The 24435-nt window shown below is 44.1% G+C and overlaps 1 protein-coding gene and 1 long non-coding RNA gene across 2 annotated transcripts in view; both read left to right on the forward strand.

Moving 5' to 3' along the window:
* Nucleotides 1–10757, forward strand: part of LOC120670458 — a 35590-nt gene extending 24833 nt beyond the window's left edge. Inside the window, exon 3 of the mRNA XM_039950556.1 lies at nt 10538–10757. Within this exon, the coding sequence (XP_039806490.1) occupies nt 10538–10643 (106 nt within the window). The 3' untranslated portion in view covers nt 10644–10757. The remainder of the gene's footprint in view (nt 1–10537) is intronic.
* An 8233-nt stretch (nt 10758–18990) lies between these two features.
* LOC120670266 lies at nt 18991–20330 on the forward strand. Its single transcript, XR_005673130.1, has 2 exons — nt 18991–19655; nt 19737–20330. It is a non-coding gene; the product is annotated as an uncharacterized LOC120670266 (long non-coding RNA).
* The last annotated feature ends 4105 nt before the right edge of the window (nt 20331–24435 follow it).

Genomic DNA, 24435 nt, shown 5'->3' on the forward strand with positions numbered 1-24435 from the left:
AGAAATTGGAACTATTGAGTCTGAAACCAAAACCTTTCAAACCAGTGAGACGTTAGACACATGTGGCACATCTAGTTTTGCAAAACCAGAACCTCCAATTTGTCCTGTGCAAGAACTAGAACTAAGTTTTCATGAGGTTTTTGTGTCTCTCATCATCTTTTATACGATACTTGAGCATAGAGATCTTATTCAAAGAATCATGTGATGCACCCCCCTTAATAGTACATCATACCAATACTAAAGATCAAGAATAAACACTATTTCATCCACTTGAGCTTTAACCTTTAAAAGGTTTTGTGGCTAATGTCATGTTTTTTTGGCAATAGTTGATTCTCATGGCAATACGTAGATGTTATTGCGAAATTTCCTTTTAATAGAGGGACATGTTGCCACCAATTGTGTAGTGTTGCGAATTAAATTTTGTTGGTTTCAATAAGGAGGATATATCGCAATGAATATATTTGCATTGTGGTTGCAATGAATATATCGAAATGAGTGGCATGATTTTCAACATGACACCCAATTTCACGGAGTTGTGGTGGCATGGATCGAATTTTCCCTTGTAATTAAGATGAAGTTATTGCCACAATAGTTGTAATGGTTTTCATACACCGTGGCAAACGCTATTATTAGTACTACCATGCCTTGCAAAAGAGTCAATGTTATGCCAACACCAAAATGAATTGTTGTGAATGCAGGCTTAGATATTGCAACGCAAAATGATATTGTTGCAAAGGAGTCTGTCAAACCTAGGGCCATGGGATATTTGACGTGGCACAGGTCTGTATGAAATAAGGGATGGGGCATGTCCCATACCCTGACATGATGTAAAGTACTCATTTATGAGTATGACTAGTCAGTATAGAAGGAGACAACTCATTTAGTAATCGAGAAGGACACGTAAGCTAATATTGATCTAGGATTTTTATGTTACCATGTCCCTGTTGGTATTTCGTAACGTCTACTTCAAAAACAGGATCATTCAGCCTAGTTCCGGTAAAAGTTTTAGCAATACCCGGCATAGGTGCCAACAATGCCTCGACATTTCATATAGCAATTACTGAAAACCAAACTATCATGAACCATGAATCATTCCGCAAGCGGACGGAATCATCGGTGCAACATTTTACCCAAGAGTATTTCGGGGTGTCATTTATATTTCCTCACGGAAGGCGGCGACTAAATTGTGTAGGTAGGCAATATGAACTAAACTCAATGGAATATTTAAATGGATAAACAGGGGTAAGATAAATATGGATGAAGGTATTGTGAAACACAAGCAAATCTCAGCTCTAACAAAAGTAAAAAGAGGCAGGGAGCTAGGTAGAAGTTAGTTAGTCAAGGTCTATCTAATGTTCTTAAAGAAATCTATACCGTTTACTAGCACTTTACACTTTGCACTTAAGATTGTGGAGACTACCCTCCAGCAATCCGACCCCATGGAACCAAAGGCACCCGCAGCTGACGACTTTATTGACAAGCTCAACGATGTGCTCCTCCTAGACCTGGCCAAGGTACGTGAGCAGTGGTCGGAGTCCAACATCTTGAGCAGTGGTCGGAGTCCAACACAATCTTTGCTCACGTGACAACATGATTCCTGGGACCACAACCAACCCGACTCGAGGAGCATTGTGGTCTATTCCTCTTTGGGTTACGCAACTCTACCATTGTTTATTAGGAGGTCATTATCAATGTTTAACTGCCAAGCCCACCAAGGTATACCCCTAGGTATACCACACCTTTGACAGGGGGTCCCAAACTTCCGTCAGGAGGATAACTATCAATTTGTTGACAACAAGACACAAAGCGATTCGGCTTCCAATCAACAAGATCCGAGCCCGCAATCAAAGCATCACATCGCCTCTTGGTTATCAACTATGCGCAGGCTGGGTGAACTCGCCATGAAGGCTAATTCTTGCCTGCGAATCGAAGAACACAAGAAAAAACAAGAAAGAGCGCAACCAAATTGCAGATGTATGATTAATCTCACGAGTTGGGGTCTCACAAACCGACACGGTGGCAAAACTGTTATTGACAGAATAATCTAAGCAAAACTCAAATCCTAACAAAGGTGTGGTGGCTGCTAATAAACTCCCTATAGTCATGCAAGACCACCTGGATGCACCCCTAATGGATTCCAACATGATACAAGGCCGAAAGACCGAAACACGGCGTCACAGCACCAGAATAGAAGCTGGACATCAACTTCTACAGACAATTCCTGTCGACTCTGGATGGATTTTGGCCTGAGACCGGTGGCCATTGGAAGAGTCTTGAAATTATCTTTCCATCCATACCAAGTGCGTTCAAATCCGACTCCGTATGCGACCTGGGCATCCGTTTTAGTGAGGGCTGTTCCTGGAGTCCGAGATGGCCTCGAACTTGACATGGATTGGGCCTCTAACTTGACTTGGACGCCCTTGCTGGCCTACTAAGGAGGTGGCCAAGGTGGAGGACGTCCAAAGGGTTTCATGTACATGTGGAACTTGCACTTTGAGACACATTTGTACCTACCAGCAAATAATGACATGTACATGTGGAACCAAGTGAATTATAGCAGAAATCACTATGCAAAGGTAGGAGTGAGCTCACCTTATAATCAATGGTTGTATCTGAAGGTGTCATGTCCTCATCAAGTTAGGGTTCCGCTGAGATCGGGAACTTGATGGTGTAAGGAACACGAAACTTTAGATAAGTTCGGGCCGCCGAGAGCGTACTACCCCATGTGCTATGTGATCGTTTGTATTGCCTTAGATGTTGTATGTTTTGAGGGGGGGTCCTTACTCATCCTTATATAGTCTTGGGGGACAGGGTTACATGGAAATCCTAGCATAATACTACGTTAGCAGTCCTACCCGAGTACTACTCAGGTAGTTTCCTTTTAATCGACTAGTTCTACTCCTATTCGTGTAGTTATAATATCATAAGGAACAGGCCATGTGCAATCCCTTATTCTAGAATATTCTGTGTCTATGAATAGTCTCGCTACCCTAGGTCTGACAAACCCCCGAGCTCTTCATAGTCGAGTACTACAGGCATCGAGTACTTCTAAAGGCGTCTTTGAGTGCTTTCAAGTAGTCTTTCGAGTACTTTCTTGGCTGTATCGTGGCTGTGAGGTGCTCAATCCCCAAATGATCTTCTTTTATATGGTGTGTGATGAACTCACACTCCATATGGAGTTCCCCCGAGCCTTAGGTTGAATCATAGAAGCAGGCCGAGGGTCAAATAAGTCTTTTCGCCTTTATCCTCCAAAAAATTTGAAAAACAAGTCATCGATGACATGTGTCCTGCAGCCCTCGAGCCTTGTGTCCCAATTCCAAAATTTGCCTTGAGTCCAAATTCCAAAATTTGGCGAAAAGGGTCCAAAATTCGTGGGATACGGAATGAAATAAATTTAAGAATTGATTCTGACATTCGAAAACCTCTTTTTCGGGATAGAATCCCTGAAAAAATGGTTAAACAAATTACATTCTCAAAAAATCCCGGAATGCCACTACATTGGTTATTTAACCGCGTGGTATATTTGTAATTTTTACCCTAAGCTTTTGCTTCCTCTTGCATCTACCGTCGTAATGATTACGACCTGTTTGAGCTTTTCCCAGCCATTTCCGCCAAGAATCTTCCCACCCATCCCCTTTGTCTAGATCCACTTTCTCCTTGCGCGTATCCAGTAGCCCCCAAGCGTACGTGCGAGAAGCAACTCATGACATTCCGAATGGCGCCCAAAAGATCGAGCAGCAAGGGGAAGGAGAAGGTAGTCGAAACCATGGCCAACCGATGGAAGAAAATAAGTGCTCTGAGTCCGCCATTGCCTCTCTCCTGTTGATGAGTGCCTACTACAATCTCGAATGATAGACCCTATGAAGCAACCTAGGAAACTGTCATGTTTCATTCTTTTGTCGAGCGAGGTCTTACAGTCCCCACCTCTAACTTTCTGCAGGGCCTTCATTTTTCACTCGGGAATCCAGTTGCATCATCTCACCCCAAACTTTATTCTCCATGTCTTGATTTTTGTTCATCTTTGTGAAGCTTTCCTAGGCATCGAGGCCCATTTTGACCTTTTTTGTCATATCTTCCATATCAAACCCTAGCCAAGTGCTTGAGAAATTGCTGAGGTTGGAGGCACTAGAGTGCAGTTGTGCCAAGGGATAGACAAGAAACATATCCCCTATAAACTTCCTAGCAAGGTGATCGACTGGAAAACCAATTGGTTTTTTGTCGGGAACTATGAACTGTCCCTTCCAGAGAGAACCTCAGGCCCACCTATTATCTATAGCGAGTGGATATTGACTGGTCGCAACCTAGACCAAGTGAAGGATCTACTCGTCAATATCGTGTGCTGAAGACAAATAAGGTCACTAGAGGATCGGTTTTTCTTTCTTGGATGGGCCGACGGGTCATGCCGCTGCTGAAGCAGAATAGCTTTGGATTCTAGTAACAAGGTCTGAAGGATCCCTCTTGATTCTCAGTAGTATGAAGCATTGAAGCAAGTGTGTTGAGTACTCAAGAGCATAGATGAGATGCCCTATCTGCAAAAGAAGCTCTTCAACATCAAGAACTTGCCCACAGAGATAGGGGTAAGTAGTCGATGTTGTAAGTCAAGAAGTTGCCCTATTTTTTCAACTATTTTTTCAAGGATTTTATCCTAAGAAAATAGGTTTTCAAATTTCTGATCGGATAATTCAAATTAACCATCAAAACAAATTGCTACTAAAATTCAAAGTATGCCATGATGTTTTGGATTAATTTTTTCAAATTCTGGATTTGGATTCAAGGCCCAGGGACTATGGGACACGTGTCATCAGCAGTTTATTTTTTAAATTTATTTGGAAGACAAAGAAAAGAAGATTCAAACTCAAGATGGACCCTTAGCCTGATTCTTTGATTCAACCTAAGGCTCGGGGGCTACTCCATATGAAGTGCGATTTTCCTTGCACCACATATATGAAGATTATTTCTGAAGATTTCATGTCTACTCAAGCGAGAGCACCACAAAGCCTTGGGGCAGCCTGCGAAGTATTCGGAAGATGCATTCTAGAAGAAGTTCAAGGGACTTGAAGACGACTTTAGAAGTACTCAAAAGCCTACACTACTTGGCTCAGTGGCTTGTCAGACCCAAGGTAACAGGATACCAGACATGGCATAGATCTGTATAGAATAAGGGATGTGGCATGTCTCATACCCTTATGTCATGTGAAGGACTCACATACGAGTAGCACTAGTCGATATAGAAGGAGACTACTCGAGTAGTACTCGAGAAGGACTCCTAAGCTAATATCGATCCAGGATTTCATGTAACCATATCCCCCAAACTATATAAGGGCGGGCAATAGCCCTCTCCAAAGCATTCACAAACCTCACGCAATACAAACCTCCAAACATGACGTAGGGTGTTACGCAACTCATGACCCGAACCTATCTAAACCACGTGTTGCATGCACCATTGGGTATCCTTAGGTAAGCTTGTTGATAAAACACCCATGGAGTCATAGATATTGCAATGAGTCTTAGATATAGCAATGAACACCTATATCATTGCTACACAAAAGGTTGTATTGAAAAAATATTTCTTCATTGAAAAAATATTTCTTCATTGCTAAGTATTCAGAAGATGCATTCTAGAAGAAGTTCAAGGGACTTGAAGATGACTTTAGAAGTACTCAAAAGCCTGCACTACTTGGCTCGGTGGCTTGTCAGACCCAAGGCAACAGGATACCAGACATGGCACAAATCTGTACAGAATAAGGGATGTGGCATGCCTCATACCCTTATGTCATGTAAAGTACTCGCATACGAGTAGAACTAGTCGATATAGAAGGAAACTACTCGAGTAGTACTCGAGAAGGACTCCTAAGCTAATATTGATCTAGGATTTCATGTAACCATATCCCCCCCAAACTATATAAGGGCGGGCAACAGCCCTCTCCAAATCATCCACAAACCTCACGCAATACAAACCTCTAAACATGACGTAGGGTGTTACACGACTCACGACCCGAACCTATCTAAACCATGTGTCGCATGCACCATTGGGTATCCTTAGGTAAGCTTGTCGATAAAATACCCATGGAGTCATAGATATTGCAATGAGTCTTAGATATAGCAACGAACACCTGTATCATTGCTACACAAAAGGTTGTATTGAAAAAATATTTCTTCATTGCTAAGGTATCATCGACTTGGTTGCAAAAGGTTGATACAATTTGCAACGTAGAACATAGCAAACCCCAATGAGATCACCACCATCACCATGATGCTACCACAAACTAGTCAGAAGGAAGTCTTGAAGATGATTGAGTGAATGGTGACACTTAGTTCTTCACTAGGGCAAAGTGGCATTGCGTTCTTCAAGAACTGATGGAGAGAGGAGGCACAAAAAGCTTTTCAAGACCTCAAAAAAATTCCTCAAGAGCCCACTCGTGGGAAGTTCACCCAACCCTAATGATGGCACCTATTATACATCACGTCTACAACACGTGTTGTTAATACGGCTATCGTTGTAGAATGAGAGGAAGAAGGCCTTGTTCACAAGGTCTAGCACACCACCTACTTCATAAGAATCATTTGGAGTGACCTGAAAGTATGGTATCCTCGAGTCAAAAAGCTGATGTAGGATGTACTGATCACATCATGCAAATTTAAACACTACTTCTAGGTGCATAGTATCGTGGTCACCACTGAAATCCTAATTGAATACGTACTTTGCAAACATGAGTCCATAGGCTAAATCATCATCAAGTTGGTGATACAGCTTCATGCATATACCATTGACTTTATTCCCCACATGGCCATAGAGTCTCAATCTCTTATCAACTTTTATCATTGAGTGGACTAAGGTCAAACTACTAGTACCAGATAAAAGCTCGGACATTGGCTCATGTCCTTTGATGGTTCCTAGAAAAATGACGTGATGAATGAGGTCTTGATCTGATCTTCTTCCTTCATGCTGATCTAGTAGTAGCATGAGCAGGGGCGGAGACAAGGGGTGGCGGGCAGTGTGAAATCAATCGGGTGCTCTAGCCTAAGAGGGGGAGGGGGTGAATTGGCACTAATAAAAACTTAGACCTATGGCTCCAACTAATTTGCACAAAACTTAAACTAAAACATGCTATCTAGATGTGCAACTAGGTTTTTCTAGTGTGAAACCCCTATCCCAAAAGAGTTTAGCAACCTATAGCCTTTCCTATCAAGAAACAACTCTATGAAAGTAAAGGCATACAAATTGCTAGTATGAAATGCGGAAGCTTAAAGAGCGGTATAGGAGATAGCAAACTCTTGACGCGGGTGTTTATCCCGTGGTTCGGTTAGCCACAAAGGCACACCTACATCCACGTTGTTGTAGCACTCACTAAGAGTATTGCTACTCGGCCACCAAGTCTCTTCCGTGAACACAATCACGATCACCTTGGCCCCGGGTTCCACTAAGGAGCTTCTCCACAAAGGATGGGGGTCTCCACGTCCCCCGCACAAAGTGTCGTCACCGCTCCACACCAAGTCGGAGGGTCAATGACGTTGCCGGCGAGCTTCAAATCTCCAAGGTGCCGGCGCAAAGGCTCAAGGCCTTGCAATCACACTCACTAAGAGCTAATCTTTACACAACACTCTCAAAGTGTGCTAAGGGCTAAGGATATGATCTTGATGCTTTTGTATGGCTTGGAGGTGTTCTTGGGTGTGTGTGGGATGTCCAGCAACTCCAGCAATCTTCAAATGGCCGGGGTGAGGTGTATATATAGGCCACCAAGTCTTGTAGCCGTTGCTCCAACGGTCAGCAGAAAACTGCATATCATCGGATGAACCGATGCCTCTGTCTGGGCTAGCGTCGGTTCATCCGGTCACTCATAACCTGAAGTAGCCATTGAACTCCTGACAGCTGACACAGTGACCACCGGATGAACCGATGCTTAGCCGTCGGTTAAACCGGTCACTCACAGCACTCAACTCTTCTGCTGACGTCATTACACTGATGGTATGCACCGATGCTTCACTGGTTCAACCGGTGCTGAACAATCTTCTCCTGGGCTCTTGACATCATCTCTGGAACATAGTACGCCCAATGCACCGATGCCCCTTTTTGACCCGTTGGTTCATCCTGTGCCCATAAGATGACTTGGCTTCGATTCCCTTCTGCCATGGCGTCGGTTCTTCCGACAACCATCGGATGCACCGATGCTTCATGCATCGGTTCTTCCGGTGCTACTGACCGAAGAGCTTTCAGGGCGCTGCCCTGAGACGCGCGAGGGGCGGCTCCCCCTCGACCCCCGTCCGCTAACTGGGTAGGGGCGGAACCCCCGTAGGGGCGTCCCTTCGGGCCTTGCTACGCCTATCTTTTCTTTCTTTTTGTCATCACTTGAACCTAAAAGCCTGAGAATTGTCATCTTAACAATCATATTAGTCCAAGTGTTGTGTTGTCATTCGATCACCAAAATCACTCGAAATGGCATAAATGGTGCCATGTTCGTTTCACAGTGGCCTGGCCCCCCTAATGATCCCGTAGCACCATTATAGCACTATTATTAAAGGTGGAACTTACCCCAGTGGCAGCCTGCGGCAAGACTTTGCCCCCCCAATCACTGCTTGCCCCCCCCAATCACTGCTTGGCCCCCCAATGATCAAATCCTGGCTCCGCCCCTGAGCATGAGTGATAAGGACATGGTTAGCTAATCTGTCGTGGTGACGCACCTCTTTGATGGAACCAACAACTAATAATCTAGCTAGTAATCTCTAACGTATTTTCCTCCTAGAAATAATCACTCATGAATTGGCGAAATCATTGCTTGATCAACTGCACATCCATCCTGACATTTAAGGGGTGCACTTTCAACTTCCATAGGTTGTTGGCAGTGGCGGACCCAGGACTCGAGCGGAGCCTGGTCCAAGTCTACCCACGCACAGGCTATCTGCCTTGCTCTTGTCATGGAAAACGTATATGCATGCAAACTAACACATGCCATGCGCGCACTGACTCTTGCAGCTACTCAGATACGGTGCCTCTTCCAGACGGGAGCCCGGGCACATGCCCAGGGTCGCCGGGCCCTGGGTCCGCCCCTGGTTGTTGGGTATATTAAACGGTTTTTACACGAATATGTTCCAGTTTGCTCAGAGTAAATTGACGAGTATGTTTCCTATTTGGGTGTATTGACCTGGTATAGGCCGTCTTGACTGGTTCGTATGGGTTAAGCGCGATCTTCATGATGGCTTTCGCGGTGGACAACCCTTAGGAGATTGGCACGCACTCGTCAAGTTAATGGCAGGCCTAGAATATGTCTACCTGCTATTTTTAGATGACTGGTGCTAATGGCATCATCACCCTAGGTGGTGACGCTCGACAATCCTACACTTGCGACTAAAGTTGCAACCTCACCAGAGCTTGGAGCATTAGTTGAGCTCAAGAAGGTCCATGCTGCATCAAGGTGGAGATAGTAAAAAATTCCCACCCGGAAGTTGGTGACATCAAGATAAAGGTTATTGGCAGGCTGATAGATCCTAGTACCACTGACTTCTCGGAGAATTCCATGAACATTGTTATATTTTGGTGAACGGATCCCATGAATGTTGCTGTCAAGTTGACTAACTGACATTGATCATTGACTTAACAAGTCTAGATATTTGCAATTACTAGTTCACTGATCAATGTGACACTCCCGAACAAGTTGAGGGACTGCTAGCTCGCTTTATATATACATTTTTAGATTACACAGTACAACTTAGACACTCACAACACACGCACACTCATTATTATGAACACACGAACACAAATCCTACCCTTATAAGCATTATTTTCGAAGACTCAACCGGCAAATCAAACCAGCATTGCTAATTTCTGTGTGCATTGCTAATGAAATTCAGTTTTTCTTTTCCTTGCCTTCTTCATCATTCCAATAATGGATAATGCAAAACAGTACAATTTATTTGTAATTTTACCCCCTCCATTATGTAAAAACTTTTAAATGATTAAAGTTATGGGGAAATTCTGTTAAGTACTACAAATGGAAAAGTTGTCATCAACTACAAAGTTGAAGATATCATTGAGTCCTACAGTTTTGATGTTACCCACACAAAAAGAACTTTGATGATGACTTTTTTTTCCATTTAAGATCAATTGATTGATCACTTTTTCAACCAATAAGTGTTAGATACCGGGCTCTATAATTTTGATATAAAGCTTGTGTTCCTTCAACTTCATATGAAAATGTTATAAATTTGTTCATGAGAATGGGTGGGTTTTCACCTCCTGGTCTAGCCACAACAAGGCGGTGAAGATGGCACTTGTTATAACCACCGGTTGTGTTTGACCTGGCGGTGATGACTTGTTTGAAAAAACTGTTTTCTATAGTAGTGATTGGTGAAGGTGTCTCTGGGTGTATGTGTTTTCCGTGTGCAAAAGATGTTAAAAGGATAAAGCAGTCCCCTTCTAACACCAAACTAGTCGCAACAGAACTTCTGGTAGTATACAATTGTTGGTTCTTATAAATCTGATTTCTATGTTTGCAATATCATAGATATAAATCCTAACATCCCGTTCCTTTGCATTACTTAGTCAGATTATTTGCGGAAGATTTCTCTCAAAATGCTGGCTCTGGAGACAAGGCAGAAGCAAAACTAGGGTCGTTGTAGCTAGTTATGGTGTGTCATTTGTGTATTAATACAAAATGAATGACGTAAAATACCTAAAATAAGCCGGACACTTTGGATAGAAACATCATGTCTTGTTTTTTATTCATGCAACGAGCAATATGTGTCTCTTCCTTCATCTTCGACAAACTGCATGCCTGAGCGGACCTGTCTGAACTAGTCGTGTAACTTTCCAAGATGCAGTGTTAATTGAACTTGAAAGACTATTAAACAAGGCAAAAAATAGATTGACTATTTTCTAGAATTACAGTTAAGAAATCATGCATTGTTCGAAAGTGGTACTTCCACACATACATTAACCAAAAATCTGTTATATTCCACTAACAAAAGAGGGACGAAAGGATACCTTATCTTTTGGCTCCATCAAAGAAGCAGCAGCTTTTGTAACTCTAAGAAAACAACATATATATGCAAGGAAAAATGACGAAAAAAGTTGTGTGCCAAAAAACTCACTGGCCACCATAGTATCTCACGGACACACGCCGTGTATAGCTCGCTCTACTTTACTGAGAAGGTCGACCGTGCAGGGAATTTCAGAGTTCAAATCCATGAACATTGGCAGAAACACGTACATATGTGAAATGTGGCACTGCATCCACAGTTTTCAACAGGTGCTCCTTTGATAAGCCAAGCTTCGCAGCCCGGAAGAAAATGGTGCCCACAGAGCAGCTACACACGGATCACCAAATATCATTTACACGCCAATGATGCAATACAATTGTCACTTATAATCTGAAATGAAGTAAGCAGAAAAGGAAAATGATGCAGTACAAAAGTTAGTACCTTGATTATCCTCAATAGTCGTATATATGCCCCAATATATAACACAGCTTTGTCCAATAAAAAATATTTCTTTACTGAAATGGCGGCGTTTTAGAGTATGCATTAGGTCTCTGCAACTTTGGATAAATAAAACTAAAAAGTGAGAAAGAAATCAAGATTTTAAATGACATTATTACAACGCCCCCAAATAAAGCTGCCTGATTGAACAAACAATACTCTAGGAAAAACAGCAAACAACTAATAAGAACAAAAGTAGCCTTCCTCCGGGATAATCACATAGGGATTCAAATTATCTGTTGTTTACACATGCATTAGATAGATCGATGGATGTCATACAAGACACGGTTGATATATTAGGTCAGTGTGAATTATAAAATTAAATGACGTTTCGGAATTCCTGAATCTTCTCGGCAAGCAAGAAAACAAGAATTTTCTAACACTCCAGTCCACTTCATCAACAGAGCCGGGTCACCGAGAAGTTAAGAGAAGCGAAGAGACCCTAATCATCTGAAAGTGTGGATCCTTGAGATTCAGAATGGGCAGTTTGAGTCGGAGGCTCCAATGCAACAGGATCTGGGAATTTCATTCACCTTTCCCATGGGCATATTGGTTACATCGGTCATCGTGCAAAATGAAAAGAATTAAATTTGCAATAACGGCACATCATCCCGCCATGTGCATTCGCGACGGAATTAAGATTGGTTCGTAATTAAGGAGCCGGTGCGGGTGTGTCGTCGTAGAGCCTCTTGGTGGGCTTCGAGCTGTCCACAAACGCCGGGGGTTGAAGTGAGTTGTGTGCGTACATGGCCATGAGGCCGTACTTTTTGGCATTTTAGCAGGGTTGATATATACCTCGGCGCCACAGGTCGTGGCACCAATCCCTAGATCCAAAACCGCAACTTATTTCTCCAAGAGTCTGCATGTGAAACTTTTCTACATAGAGAGCTAATATACAAAAAGTACGTGAAGGAGCCTCTTTTCTAATCGCAAAAGCAACACATGCCAACAAGTAGTTCACCCTACGAACCGTTAGGAAAAGCTCGACGCAAAGCGGAAGCACAGATTAACCAGAATGCCAGAAGCATGTCACAAAGCGGATGCAAATGTAGAACAATTTACTCGAGTAAAGCTATCACCGTACAACTTTCCTTGACTAAGCATGCAATTATCGAACAAAGATTAGCACATGTCAAAACTAAGCGGAAGCAAAGTTTGTCCAAAAGGTTGATCAAGAGTCTCACAAAAAATATTAATTAAGCACCACAAAAAAGATCCCTAAGCTAAGCATGCAAAGCCTAACAAAAAGATCAAGCACATGCGCTAAATTCATTTAGTCAACAAGCTAATTAATTATATAATTTGCCAAAGCATATAAGTAAAGATTAACAAGATTAGTAACACAAATATACTAATTAATTTACCTAGTCTTGCAATCAATGAGTAAGGACATGAGCATGCAGAAAATAAATAAGAGATTATGGTCATGTGTAGCGCTCATGTCCTGAAATGTAGGGCATTCTAGAGTTTTTTTTGGACAGATTATGGCTGTGTAAAAAAGACTCTCCTACTCTTAATTATTTGGGACTCTATTTTGGTCATTAAATATGTGCTAATTAAAGTAGTATGCTTTTTTCCCATGCACCTCCCCCACATGCACCTCCTCTATATGGTTGCATGCACATTTTTTTATTGGGAAAAAACTCGAAAACAATGCACAATTAAGATAGTTGGGTCCATTTTCAACATAGAATGACTTATATTTGAGGACAAATTTTGAATCTTAGAATATCCTACATTTCAGGACAGAGGGAGTAGCTCACTGTGCTCTCTCGTTGACACTGTGTTGGGCTGCTTGCTCGCTCAGCATGCGGTGGCTGGTATGGTGCCGAGCCTGGCCTGCTGCCCACGTGCGGTCTGCAGCTTCTTGGCGGTTTTTATATTTTTATATTTTATATTTTTGTTTTTTATGAAAAAAAATTCGCAGAGAAAATTGTGCGCAGGTCCTTAGGGGCCGGTCACCCGGCAGCGGGGCGGCCGGCCCTGGCCGCCCGGCTGCAGGGCGACCGGCTCTCCCTCCCTTATATAATGGCTGGTTGGTCCCCCCACCCCTCATTTGCATCACTAAAATTCCAGAAACCAAAAAAAAGAGGGAGGGAGGGAGAGAGGCGAAACCCTGCTGGATTTTCGAGCCGGCGACTGCAGGTAACCAAAATTTTTCTACGCTTTACAAATAGATTACGTTGTAATTATTTTTGTTGAAACAGTAGATTAGCAATCAATTTAATTATTGTTAGGAGTGATTAGTGGTATATTTAGGTGCAGTTACTTGTAATTATTAGCGTTGATACAGTACATTTAGTGTTAGAATAAGTATTAGAAAGTACTAGAAAATTGTTAGAGAAGTATTAGAAAGTCTTAAAAATTGGAAGATAATACTAAAATTTTTTAGAAAATGTTAGAAAGTTGTAGAAAGTATTTTGTTGAAACAGTAGTTTAGCAATCAGTTTAATTATTATTAAGAGTGATTAGTGGTACATTTAGGTGTAGCTACTGATAATGATTAGCATTGATATAGTATATTAGCAATCTGATTGCTCACTTTTGATTACCAGGGCTCAACACCATGGCATCCTCAGGATCCACCTACATTCCATGGAGTAAGGTGACGGAAACAGTCCCCCAAGGAGTATAGGTGCCTATGTGTTTTTGCGGATCCTTGTGCAAACTAATGAAATCAAGGGTTTTGGGGGACGACTTTGGCAAGAGGTTCTTCATGTGCGAGAATTACGAGTACGACCCGCCCAAGCATTACGGCAAGGACTAAGCAAAGGTACTACAAAACACTATCAGAGTTTGTCACTTTCAGATCTAGTAAAGACTTCTAATATGATTTGGGGAGGGAGTCCACCGCCTCTATGTGATTTCGTGCAGTGGTTAGACACCGAGCAATCTCAGCAGGATAAGGACCACGTGGAGCGTCAAGTAAGGTGGGCTGCACAAAGGTGGCAACGAATGCTGCATGAAGAACAGATGGAGGAGAAGCACAAGAAAAATCAGGAAGAGATTCAGAAGAGGATTGCAGAAGTGGAACGTCAGAAGGCAGAGGAACATGAAGCTGATAGGGTGAGGAAGTGAGAGAGGGCCTGCCGTGCTAAGGAAGCAGGGTCTGAAGCAATTAGGAAGGGAAAATATCCCCGATGCACTCAGTAAAGCACCACCATGTAATCCTGGCATTTTACATTTCCTACGGCATGTTAGGTTTACTCACAACACGAGGTTATCGTGTTGCACATGCCATGCTTTTCATTGTTCAAGTACCTAGTAGTACGAACGCCTTAGGCCTCTGCTTTGTAATCGTAGCATTGTTTACAAAACTGTATTGCAAACTGAAAATTTATGATTCGTAACTACCCTTCATTCAGTGAGCAATCTAATTGAACCCACCTACACATTTAGAACTGCAACCAAGAAATCTTACTACACAAATACCTTCGTAATATTACATGCTACAATCTGGTGCAAATACATATCCATACATAACAAAATGTAATTATCACATACAGGTCGGAATACATATCCATACATCTTGTTCAAATACATATGCACACATAACGAAATCTAGACGCGACGGGCTCCAAAATCCGGAGGCAATCCATCGGTGGGATTTCCAGAAGGTCCAACCTCAGCACCAGCATTATCTTCTTGCATTTTAGCGCACTTCTTGTAAGTGTGACCATCTGCTCTACACAGGTTACATCATTTTTTCTTCTTTCCTGCCTCAGACTCATCCATTCCGTTACGGATACGAAGTGTCTGCCGTCGACCTACCCCTCTCCTAGCATCTGGATTGGGAATGTACATTGGAGAGATATTTGGTGTAGTGAATGATCCCAGACTGCCTATGCCATATATCTCATGGCCCCAAGTGTGCACAGCGGTTTCTTTTCTGTAATATTCTGAAACAAAAACCCCAGGATCCAACCCAGATTCTGAATATGTCGCAATGACATGGGAGCATGGTAAGTGAAGAAGCTGTGGCTTCTTGCATCAGCAAAAAACCTTGCCTTCCGGCATTATCAAGCAATCCTGAACGACCCTTTGTCTGTGGACACCATGCCCTGTCATGTCCTTGCATGAAACCTCAAACCTTTGATTCTTTGTGCCCATGAAGACCACTCTGTGATATTGAGTCTTTTCAATCTTTTCTTTCATGTAGTTAGTGACCCTATTATAAAAAATCACTCCTGGATCATTAAGTAAGACAGCAGCTGCCTGGTACCGCTCTCTGAAGTACCTTGTGCATCCGTACATGATGAACTCAACTATGCCAACAAGAGTAAATCTACGAACATGACGCATTACCATATTGTAACACTCTGCGTGGTTGGTTGTCTCGATCCCATATCGACGACCACCAGTGTCGTATAGAATTGACCACTTCTCCTTAGGTGCATCCTTAATCCATTGTGTGAAAGGTCCGCCGCCGGAACGTCTCCGGCTGGAGGTTGAGGCATGTTCCTTTAGCAGCTCGGCGCACATGTTATCTAGCACCTGCCACAATGCATCAAACTTCCGTTTCTGATTCTGAGTGCACAACCTCTTGAACAAATTCATAAGTTCCTTATTCTTGAAGTGCTCATAAAAGTTTGCACCCATATGCATTATGCACCACCTACTCACAACATCTGGCCATAGAGGAGGTTGTCCTCGACTTCTTTCATGTAGTTGCCTTATTGCTGCTAGAAGACCTGCATGTCTGTCACTAATGAGGCAAACATCAGGCCTTCCAGCAACAACGTGAATCTTCACACATTCAAGGAACCAGTACCAGCTCTCTGTGTTCTCATTCTCAACAAAAGCAAAGGAGATGGAAACCACCTGCTTGTTGCAATCAACTCCAATCACTGTCAGTATTGTCCCCTTATATCTTTCTGTCAAGAATGTGCCGTCAATACATAGAACAGGAAGACAATACATAAATGCCCTCACACATGCACCAAGGCAGAAGAAAGCACGAAGCAGAAACCCAGGTCCCCCACATAAACTCGGTACAATGTAGGTATCAGTCGCGCTTCCAGGATTTCTCTGCACAATTGCTGACAGCATGTGATGCAGGTTATCATATGATGCCTCATATGTGCCGAATCTCATCTCAAACACTTTTTGTTTTGCCCGCCATGCCTTTGCATAGCTGATTTTGTATTGAAAACGGTCGTCGATTTCCCTAATTATCAATTTTGGCTCATAATCAATTTTGTCCAGAATCACCCCATACATCTTCTTGACCATGAAAGTGGATGTGATGTTACGGTGAGTTTGCGCAACAACAGTTAATCTACATGTATGTGGTGTAACAATTGAACACTCCCAGTGTGTCTTGTACTTGCCCTTGTAGGCATGTACTCGCCATGTACAATCGTCATTGACACACTTCACCTCATATTCTTTGCTGCTAGACTTCACAACTTTGAATTCCTTCCTCAATGATATAGCCCAAATCTTCACAGCTTCTTTCACAGCTTCAATGCTAGGATACTTTGCCCCCTGCACAACCTCATTCTCTCTGTATTCGTACTAATTACTCCTAATATCCTGTATCACTGGATTTCCAAAACCCTTGTTTCGCCATTCACCTAGCAACGAGTAGTCCTCATCGTCTGATGAGTCCCCACATTCTTCCATCATTCGAGCCTCTTGGTCTTCATTCTGTACAGCTTCCACTATTATAGGTATCCGCTCCCCCCTCATCAGCTAAACCTTGCGGCTCAGGTTGAATGACATGCACGTTCTGATCTTCTTTTTCTCCTACCTGATCAGCTATACCTTGCGGCTCAGGTTCTATGGCATGCATGTTCTGATCTTCATTTTCTTGTTCCACTGCTTGGTTCATATGAGATGATGTACTTGTTGACCCTTCACCGGAATGGGCTGCCTTCTGGTGAATCTGAATTAGGATTGCAAGAGGCCACCCGCGGTCAAGAGCTACTTGCATGTAAGTCCGCCATTCTTCGGTGTTTGCTATAAGCATCAACTCCCAGAAATCCCTTTCAGTTCCCCAATTCGTCACAGTCTGAACGGTTAGGAAATGAGTCTTTGGATTCACATTGAGTATCTCGTGAAGCCATTTGCGTATGGAACCAAAACTTCTCTCTAAGGGTTTATCTATTCCGCACTCTCTTCGTTCAAAAGATTATAGATCTACTCCATACGCATCATGAGAAATATAGTAGTCACCATAATGAACTTGAAAACGAAGCTTGCTCGACATATCTGGACACACAACCATGATATTAAATTGATTGCTAATTTACTATTTCAACAAAAATAATTACAACATAATCTATTTGTAAAGCGTAGAAGAATTTTAGTTACCTGCAGTCGCCGGCTCGAAAATCAGGCAGGGCTTCGCCTCTCTCTTTTTTCTTGGTTTCTGAAATTTTAGTGATGCAAATGAGGGGTGGGGGGACCAGCCAACCCTTATATAAGGCTGGGAGAACTGGTCGCCCTGCAGCCGGGCGGCCAGGGGCGGCCGCCCTGCTGCCGGGCGACCGACCCCCAGGGACCTGCGCGTAATTTTCTCCGCAAATTTTTTTTCAGAAATGCCCCTGCCGCCCTGCTGCCGGGCGGCCGGGACTGGCCGCCCGGCAGCGGAGCGGACAGGGTATATTTATGTAAATTTCTAAATCGAAAATATATTTTTGTAAAAAACGAAAATAAAAAATAAAAAAATAAAAAACCGCCAGCTTCTTGCCTCTGATCGGCCAGCCGCACGGCCTGCTAGGCTCCTGTGGGCCGCGTGCCCCGCTCGAGCGGTGCTGTAGGCCACCGCTCTGGCCAACCACGCGTGTAGCGCTCGAGCTCCCTGCTGGGCCGTCAGCGCCCACGCCGGCCTGCTAGAACAGCTCCTGAGGCTCGTGCTCAGGAGCAGTGGAGCACCAGCCAAGCGCTCGCCTCCTCCCGCCGGCACGCCGCGTGCTACGACGGGTGTGGGGCCTGCGCATGTGAGCCCGTGTTTAGTTTTGTTGCAAATTTTTTTCAAAGTAATCTTATTAATTTGAAGTATTAAATGAAGTTTATTTATAAATTTTTTTCACAGATGTGTTGTAAATCGCGAGACGAATCTAATGATGCTAATTAATCTATGGGTAATCAATAATTAGCGGGTGGTTACTGTAGCATCATTGTTACAAATCATGAATTAAGTAGGCTCATTAGATTCGTCTCGCGATTTACAGCTCATCCATACAAAAAGTTTTGTAAATAAATTTTATTTAGTACTCCATATATATATATATCGAAATATTCGATGTAATGTTTTTTTGTGTTTATGGGGATTACGGGGTCAATTTAAACAGAGCGTGAAAGAGAAAGAAGGACATGCTGTCAAATCGATTGTTATTAGATTGAAAACTAGCGAGAGATTATGAAATTAGATTTGCGGCTTGTGTGTCGCTCGCTTCCGCCAGATCATGAGATAGAGAGGGGTGAAAAAGAAAGAAGCAGATCCGAGAATGAAGAAAGGGAATCTTCTAATATCGAAAGTGGGTTATTTAGCGGGCAGAGGATTGATCCACGTCGCCCGTTAACCCGCTAGCCGTCGGATCGATCCGTCGCACAATAACAACCATCCGATGCGGGTCCGATCGGGCCTTCGCCCATCAACCCGCAAACCCGGTCATTGCGAATCGTCGCGAAGCTGACCGAATTTCTGCAGATGTCGACGCCATCCGCCACCCCGCCGGTCCCGTCCCTGCCGAGCGCCATCCCCTCCCATCCCTGGCCCGCCCAGGCCACGCTGCCGAGCGCGGGAGGCCCCGATACTCCTCTTCCAACATGCCCAGGGCTGGGCTACGCCTCCGCCACAGCCACCACTGGCACTGCCGCCCTTGTCCCCGCACTTGCCCAGGCCAGGCCACGCCACCACCGTGCTCGCCACGAGGTGCGCTGCATAGGTCCCAGCCCCTACCATCCCGGAGAACTGTTTTTTTGGTCGAGTGCCACCTCCGCATCCGGCACACCTGCCGAGGCATCTTCCACGGTGGGGCGCGTCGGATCTAGTGGGATCGGACGGGAGTTGTAACTCCCCAAATAAGCACTGCACCCACATCCCAGTCGCCGTCGCCGCGCTCCGTGGTTCGCCTGCAATCGCACAACTTGAGACAACGACGATGGAGGCGAAGCGCGAGACGATGCCCAGTTCGAACCCGTGTAGGTGCCGTGGTCTACTGCAGCAGGCGGAGGTACGTCCTCAGGGTGTTTGATGAAATGTCCGTTCGAAATGCCGAGACATTTGCTTGACATCACGGTAATACGTGTAGCAGTCGTCAGTCTAACTGCGTTGTGTCATGGTGACACGAACCCACCTGCTCGTCAGCAACTGGTGGCAGACCATTTCCTCCCTTCCTCCAGCTGCAGCCACCGAGGCGAGTGCAACCTTGACACGATGGCGACCGTGTTATTACTAGGATGAACGGGCGAAGGTTGGTAAGCAAGGTAGAGTCCATTTTCTAAGAAAAATGTTGCTTTGCATCCGCACTATAATCTGCTATGCTCACAACGTCACTACCGCTTCTGCTACTCTCGCCAAGTCACCATGTCCATCTTGATGGCATTTTGATGATCAGTGTCAACGGGATTACCATATGATGTGCATTAAATATAATGTTTGGTGAGGGCCATAAAAATGTTGCTTTGCTCTAATAAATCCTAATCTGACATCTAGAAAGCAAGCTCACACTTATTCAAGTAGATTTTAGTTATAGGAGGTCCTGCAATAATACTGTACAATTTTTGGTAATTCTGAAGTTTACCACTCAGTTTCTTTATTAACTCTGTCCTTTCTCCAAATTTATGACCATTTTCATCAGCACATGACAGATATTTAATGCAATTAGAAATTAGGAAGTTTTTTCATATGATTGGACTACTGTGTCAAACTTGCAATCTAATGAGCCAAACCCAACTAGGCCAGAGGTTGTGCTGATTAGGAGCAAAATATAGAACTAATCGTAAATGATAGCTCACTCTACTAAGCAACTATTTTTTACCTTAAATTGTAAACATGGTCCATGCTATTTTATATATATTCAGCAAAAGAAAGGGAAATACAACATAAACATCAAGAAAGCATGCAGAAGTTTATAACAGGGCAAGCTATTCATCCAAGAAGGGAGACTATTGCTAAGAGAGGACTTAAATCTATGTAGGTGTAGCTTTATAGCATGTACAAAACAAAATTTCCAGGTACTACTCATTTCCATTTGAATATAGAGCTCTTGGAAACAAATGTTAGCTACTAGCTGCTAGCAATACACAATGTTCACCTAATTGTAATAACAAGGGTAATATTAAAAAACACCAAAAAACTGGCTACCAAAAAAAATTCGATATCTACGTACGCAGTATTCACACTGCCTTAGCAAAGGTCTAAAGTGCGGCAACGCCGCGCGTTGATTCTAGTGCAAATCGAACCACCGCCGGTGACCTAGGCTGCTGCCGCTTCCCCACGGCTCCGCCGCTGCTAGTCCATGCCGCAGCCGAGTTGCGCTACCTCTGCGCGTCGTGTGCCCCATAGCGAGAACCTCCCCGCCTAGCGTCGTCGCGAGCAGGAGTGCCTGTGCTAAGTAACGCACGCTGCCCTACCGCGTTGGCCTCCATCAAGAGCGGGCATGGCCCCTGCACACGAGCATGGCCGCCGCCCGCCACTCATCATCTCAGTCTGACGAGGGGAAAGAAGGGGATTGGGAAGAGAAGCATCACGTGAAAAAGAAATGGGTTAGTTGGATCCATGCCACTCCAATTTTTTGAAATTGGATCTCATGTTGAAATCCATGCCATTGAGTGACATGATTTTCAACATGACACCCAATTTCACGGAGTTGTGGTGGCATGGATCGAATTTTCCCAAAAGAAAAAGAATGGAAGAGAGAAAACGAGAACGGAAGGGTCGCGAGAGAGATAGAGGAATAGAGGAAGTAATTAATTTGTGTTGGGCCCGCGCATGTGAAAGGGAAAGAAGGACATGCTGTCGAGTTGATTTTTAGATGGAAAACTAGCGAGCGATTGTGAAATTAGATTTACGTGAGTACCGCCACTTGCCTTCGTGCGCTGTTGAACCGGATCGAGCTGCACACCTGCAAGAACGAACAGAGAGAGAACGAGGGAAGAACAAACAAATTCTAAAATTTTAAATCTAAATAATTCTGTCATTACTTCATGGATTCAAACCAAACTCGAGCCATAGATCCGCAACTTCAAGGATTAACAGATTCAAAAAGAAGTTAGCGAAAAAATCGAGTATAACTCGCGAATCGAAAATCGCACCGAAAATCACTCGAAAATAGCGGAAAAGGAAAAAACGCTCGGCGTGCACAGATTCAACACGAAATTGATCCTATTCAAAAACTTGGAGGGCACTAGGAGCGAAGGGCCTCCTTTTCCCGCGGATTCATGGTTCCAATCTCAAAAATCCATCTCAAATCGCTAACCCTAGGTGTAGAAGGGGAGGGAAAAAAGAGAAGAACGGGAGATGGAGAAGAAGGGGGCGACCGTGATCTGTTTATGGCCACCCCCGGATGGATGGCTGACTGTCCCCTTCTCTTATCTCCTAATTTCTCCACTAGAAAAACTAAAATAACCCTATACTATTAATTACATTACATACCCACGCAGGGGCAAAATCGCCCATCTTTTTGTAGAAGCCACAGATGGACACGCTGTGTTCATGACTCCGCTTTGCCTCGACGCAAGCTTCGTGATAGCGCCACGTGCCCTCCGCTCGGACCTTGACCGCACCAAGTCCGCCCCCGGTTTTGAGTCCCAAACCGGTCAAAATCATCTCCCCCGATTTTGAGGTCAAACCAGTCAAACCCTCTCGCACGCCGCCGCACGGCGTTACTAACTCCCTGGTTTTGAAGCCAAACGGGTCAAATCTCCGATGTCGACGCGTGGCCGACCTCACGCCAAGCCTTGACGCCTACGAGTCGTTTGCGCGCGCCTGCCGCACGGACCGCCTACTTGTCTCGCCATCGTCCTTGTTGGCGGTCGATATCGATGATTTTCGCCGCTAACGCTCTATCTGATTTCATGAAACATATGTCATAATCATGCTATAACTATTACATCTAATGAGTTCCACAAGTTTTGGTGTATATTTAACCTCAGGAACAACATATTCAAATTTGACCCAAAACGGACACTGTTTGGACCCTTCACTGTCTTGGTCCCTCGGCATGAACCTTTTCGCATCACCGAGTCTACTCGCGTTCATCCTTCACCACGGTCTTTCAGTATGAATCTTTTGCCTGACCTTCACCTCGCGCCGTCCACCACCACGCCGCATCCAACACCTGCACATCACGAGCCAAGAGACACATCAAATCCACACGATATTGTCAATCACTTATCATCCAAGGGTGACCACCATTGGTGCTCAGTACGGACATTTTGGGTTAGTGCAGAACCACTTTACCCTAGTTTGCTCCAGGTGCTAGCATGCCACTACAGGTGTTATGCGTGTTTCATTATATAGTGCACTCCATTGTTAGTCTTTGATTCGATTACCTTAACTTGTTTGATTAGCTCTCATTGAATGGAACAAGAACACAATAATCGATTTGATGTTGCAATAAATGGAAACACAATCAAAATTCAAGTACACGATAGCACACTCAGGTACATGTCAGCATGACTACATTGCGCATGAGTTAACCATAGAACTAGCAAATGTTGCATACTACAGGGAGCAACGAGGCCACATTCCCTTCCTCAATACATCTGGATTCTCCTCCATTGCTGCTTTGGCGCGGCGAACATGCTCAAGCTTCTGCTCCCTGTCCTCCCTGCGCTGAGCAGCAAGCCTCCTTTCCACTTCTTCTTTCCGCTCCTTTTCTGCTACCTCCACTTGGCATCTCTTCTCCCACAACTCCTGCTGCACATCCCACTCCTTGATCATCTGCAGATATTCCTTGTCCTCCTCCTTGATCTTAGTGTCCATCCACGGCTTAAAGTCACAGAGCGGGGGAGCGGTCTGCAAAACATTCAACTTTTACACATAAAGCATACATGATTTTATATGACTTTGGAAATATTAAACAAAAAATATAAACTCTCACCATCAACCTAATGCGGATCTAATGAGGTGTTGGGTTGAATGCATAACTTTCGCACATCCAATACCTCTTGTTATATGTTTCCTCTTTATCAAACTTGGCTACCCTACTGCCACCGGGCCATCCCAAGAATCGTTCTTTGGGGGATTGTGCCTACCTGCATGGTTAGTGCGTGATGACCGCATGGACGGGTTACCCCATCCAGTGGACACCATGCTGACATTTTCAATGGTAGTCTCGGGTTGCCACGGGATCTTCCCGCTTTCGACAGCAGGTAAAGAAGCAGCAATTTGTGCAAGTTGGGTCTCTATTATTTTATTGAAACTTAACTGTTTTTAAGAGTTGAGGTCAAAGTTTCAATTTTAACATTTAACTTTTCCAGGGTTTTATCATTGACCAAGAGCTTTTTATTTATATTTACGTTAATTTTAGTTTGCCAAGAACAAGTTCTCTTAAGGGAGGTTGGTTCGAATTGAAAATCGAATTAAAAGAAGAGTTGTAGTTATTACCTCCCTGGAATGGTGGACGTGGCTGGTCCACCCCTGGCATCCTTGCTGTGGACGATACCCGTTGTTATTGTTGAGGTACGCGCACAGACTTCGCACGTGAAGTGCGAACTCATGGCTTGGGCGTAGTTTTCTCTATGTTTCTCGACCCTTTCGTTGAGATGCTTCAGTAGGAGGTCCAGTTGGCAACGATCATATCCGTCTCCTTGACAGTATGTGTGCCCTTCGTTTGGAGTCGGAGTCGTTCTTCGCTCCACCCCTGGTTGGAGACCATTTTCTCAACCAAAACTTTAGCTTTTGTGATAGTCATGTCGAGAAAGGCTCCTCCAGCAGCAGCATCAATATGGGCTCTGGATGTCGTTGTCAGCCCACTGTAGAAGGTTTGGAGGACGAGCCATTCGTTC

Source organism: Panicum virgatum, chromosome 4N (genome assembly GCF_016808335.1).
Source record: "Panicum virgatum strain AP13 chromosome 4N, P.virgatum_v5, whole genome shotgun sequence".
Classification (NCBI taxonomy): domain Eukaryota; kingdom Viridiplantae; phylum Streptophyta; class Magnoliopsida; order Poales; family Poaceae; genus Panicum; species Panicum virgatum.